The sequence below is a fragment of the Vanessa tameamea genome, chromosome 9 (assembly GCF_037043105.1).
Source record: "Vanessa tameamea isolate UH-Manoa-2023 chromosome 9, ilVanTame1 primary haplotype, whole genome shotgun sequence".
NCBI lineage: Eukaryota > Metazoa > Arthropoda > Insecta > Lepidoptera > Nymphalidae > Vanessa > Vanessa tameamea.
This window is the reverse complement of record NC_087317.1, coordinates 9,130,189-9,133,861: the sequence shown is the minus strand read 5'-3', so window position 1 is coordinate 9,133,861 and position 3,673 is coordinate 9,130,189. Positions and strand designations below refer to the sequence as shown.

At 31.3% G+C, this 3,673-nt stretch overlaps 1 protein-coding gene across 1 annotated transcript; it reads right to left on the bottom strand.

Moving 5' to 3' along the window:
• Positions 1-2,059: 2,059 nt before the first annotated feature.
• On the bottom strand, positions 2,060-2,888 carry LOC135193429 (uncharacterized). The gene is made up of 2 exons (XM_064215848.1): positions 2,755-2,888; positions 2,060-2,229 (listed from the first exon to the last, which is right to left on the bottom strand). Exons 1-2 carry the CDS (start codon positions 2,870-2,872, stop codon positions 2,060-2,062), a joined length of 288 nt encoding a protein of 95 aa, XP_064071918.1. The 5' UTR covers positions 2,873-2,888.
• Positions 2,889-3,673: the final 785 nt, after the last annotated feature.

Genomic DNA, 3,673 nt, shown 5'->3' with positions numbered 1-3,673 from the left:
GTCGCGTGTATAAGGGAGCGACTTAGGGTTACGACTGCCAAAAAACACAAATTAGATATTTGTTAATTTTATTTTATTAAAACGCCGATAATTTCGTTTGAAGGAAGTTTCTTAAGTAGAAATTTATAACGTTGAGTATACGGATTTTTTATAAAAATCTTTCACAAATATGAACTCTCCGAGCTGTAACACAGAAGTTTACCTTTCTTCAGAAAATGTCAATTAGTCGGCGATCACAACGATTACAATAAAAGAAAATTTTACGAGATCCCATAACGGGGTTTACAATTTCTCGTCCACATTAACGTGTGACATAAATCATGTCCTCGATATTTTATAGGTTTTAATTTAGGTGTTTTATGTTGTGATAACATCTGTGGAGTAATGGTCCCGCCAGACTGTGACTTTATGAGATCCGTTTTATAGCGACGGTATCACTCGAGTTTTCTCTTAGAAATAACAAGTTCAGTCAATTATTTAATTTTCACGTTATTTGAATAATGCCTTACACTAAATACAAAAATTTTAATAGGACACCAACTTCCATGAAATATCGAAATTGATATGTATTAAAGTAATTTATAATAAATAACTATGTTATGTATGTAAATAAAATAAATAAAAAAAAATAGATTTTCATCAATAGCATAAATAATATATTTATTATTAGCTTGGTGGTAGGTCTTTTTGCAAGCCCGCCAGAGTAGGTACCACTCACTAATTACACATTCTACCGCCAAACGTAATGAATATGTTTGTGTTCCAGTTTGAAGGGGCTATTGCAGCAACAGGTACAGAGGACATATCATATTCGCTCAAAATTGGTGGCGCATTGGCGATATAAGTAATGGAATATTTCTTTCAGCACCAATGTCTAGGGGCGGTGGTGACCACGTACAATCATGTGGTCCTTCTGCGCGTCATAACTCACATAATAATATATCCATCTACTATGTATCCATATTGCTTTTTAGATCCTTTCTTTTTTCAATTAACATAACAATAAAAACTACATAAGCATCAAGCATTCTTTTTTTAAAAATGTATTTTTTGAAGTCTTTTAAAAATAGCTTCGTGTTCCCGTAGCCACGTTCAGGAGGAAGAACTGTATTAACCGGACGTTGGAAAACTGATGATTCGATTTGCATAGCTCGTTCACATCGTCGTATAACTTAATTTCAGTTGACGGGTTAACACCGAACTTTGTTAAATGTTGTTTTTTTTTATCGAAGAGAAAATATTTCAATGTAGAAAATCTGATATAAATAAAATGAAATGAATGTGCGATACATAATATTAAATAGGTACTTGATTATCTTTATATGTACATTATGTCATTGAACTCCTTCTATAGTGAACAGTTTTCGACGAATTATTTTGTGTGTACTTGAGTGGGTCCTTGAAAAGGTTAGATTGGACTATAGGTACACTACTATTGGGTTCTAAAATAGATTTTTATTAAAAAAATAAGTACTGTTTTTATATCACTAGTTACAAAGCCGTGATTGGCGATATATTATATTTGAAAACTCATGCAAAGTCGTAGTCAAAGTTGAAATTACTTTTCATACAACAAAATTAAATACACAGATAAGAATTAGTGAAATGAAGCGACATATCTTTTTTTTCATCGGTATTTTTTTTTTTTTTTTTAATAATATATATGATAATATATCTATGGATTCTAATAATTTATATTTTGATGAGTAATTTGACAGTGTAAATAATGTAGGGTAATTAAATTAATTTGTTGTAATAACATATACACTTGAACAGACATCATTAGTTTGAGTGCTTGAAAAATAAAACTCAGAATACGTTATTGTTTTATTAAAATCTAACAACTACAGCGATAAAACAAATAACAGTATATAAATATATTTTAATCTGTATGAGTACTAAAACAAGTACATAAAAAGTCAATATTAATCCTCTTATATTTATTATCTACAATTTATTAAAATAAATAGTTTTGGTATTTTTTTATAAATTTATTATTAACTCTAAACATCATTTGAACTACAATCTTCAGGTTACATATTCGTCATCTATAGAGTATTCAGACGACATTATTAATTTGAAGCGCCATAACAGTATACGAAGATAGTATCATAAGAAATTTCGGTATAAGTGACATGTTGATGTCGATAGATCCAAACGCCTGTGTCTTGATTGGATGACTGGTTACTAGACGCAAGAAAGTCTTAATCGCCTTATGATCTTCTTTACCTAAAAAGATGCACGTCTTAAATAAAATACGTATATATATAGGTACCTTATTCAAGCCTTTAGTCCCCTTAGATTCTGCCGAGAAGACTCGGCAAGCAACTCAATCGTTTCATCAATCAAAAAAATATGCATATTATAATAATCACAATATGCAATTATAATTATGTATCTGGTATGAAAATCAACGAATACTGATTCCATGCTCTCCAATGACAAGGTCTAGTTTATATGTATAAAATTAAAAAGAAAACGCTCATAATTTATTTTTAACCGACTTAAACAACGAGGCGCTTCTCAATTTAGATGTTTTTCTATATATTTTTGTATTTAATGGCATAAATTCGTCATAAATTATAATTTACTCAAATTTTTTTTTTTTGTTCGAAAGAGGTAAATTTCGTGAAGATGACCCACTCAATCGTTATTCTAACGCCAACCCACCCAGTTGGATCTACACATAAACGTATCTGTGCTGAAATTAAACAAAATAATATTAGAGTGTCATGATAAAAGATAATAACAAACTTGAAGATAACGAAAGGATAAGTAATCTCGCCAGACATCGACGCAGCTCATCGACACTGTTCTGTGCTGTTTGAGCACTTCGAGAAATGAAATAGATTCCTGTTTGATATGTTATCATTTTCACTACAAACAGCAAACTTGACATAGACATGAAACTACCCTGTAATAAAAGTTAGGAAATAGTTAATATGGCAGTCAGTTTTGCTCATAGACATTGATACTATACAGGTAGCGTGTCCAAATTTCCATAATAATAGTTTAAAAATCTAAAAAAAAAATATAAAAAAAATATATAGAGTAAGTCGATTAAAAAGAAAAGCCGAAGGCTCCTTAGTTTCGAAATTGTTAATAAACAACTTAATTTTAATGTTAGAATTACAATATTTATTTTTGCCAATATCTCAAGAGCGAGGCACTTATGGGTTAGACCGAGAAGACCAAATAGAGTTAGAGAGTCGGGATTTATTAATCAATTTTAAAAAAAGGAGAGTCTAAAGCAAGTTCGTTATTCTATGAATGGCTGAGTATCATTCAGGCCGCTGATTGAATAGCGCCGTTTAGTAAAGTGCCTAGGCATTTCATTGGATGGCTAATTAAGCTAGTTGCCTACGACAATAACATAACGTGGAAGTTAATTTATCGTCTGTAGGTTTAACAGCATAAGAAATCCTGCAGAGTTCTGTAAAGGAGTATAGCAATATTTACCAATCAAAACTTAACCACGACAAAAGACAGATGACCGAAAAAAGCTCAGGTGCAGCACTAGAGGCTTTACGAGCTTTCAAAGGCACGGGATTGGACCACTGAGATTGTGTAGACAGCAAAACCCAAGAACCTTTTGTTGGACCAATATGGGACTTGAACCCAGCTACTCGAGATCAGAAATTTAAAATTGTTGTTTAAAATAAAATAAGCACGA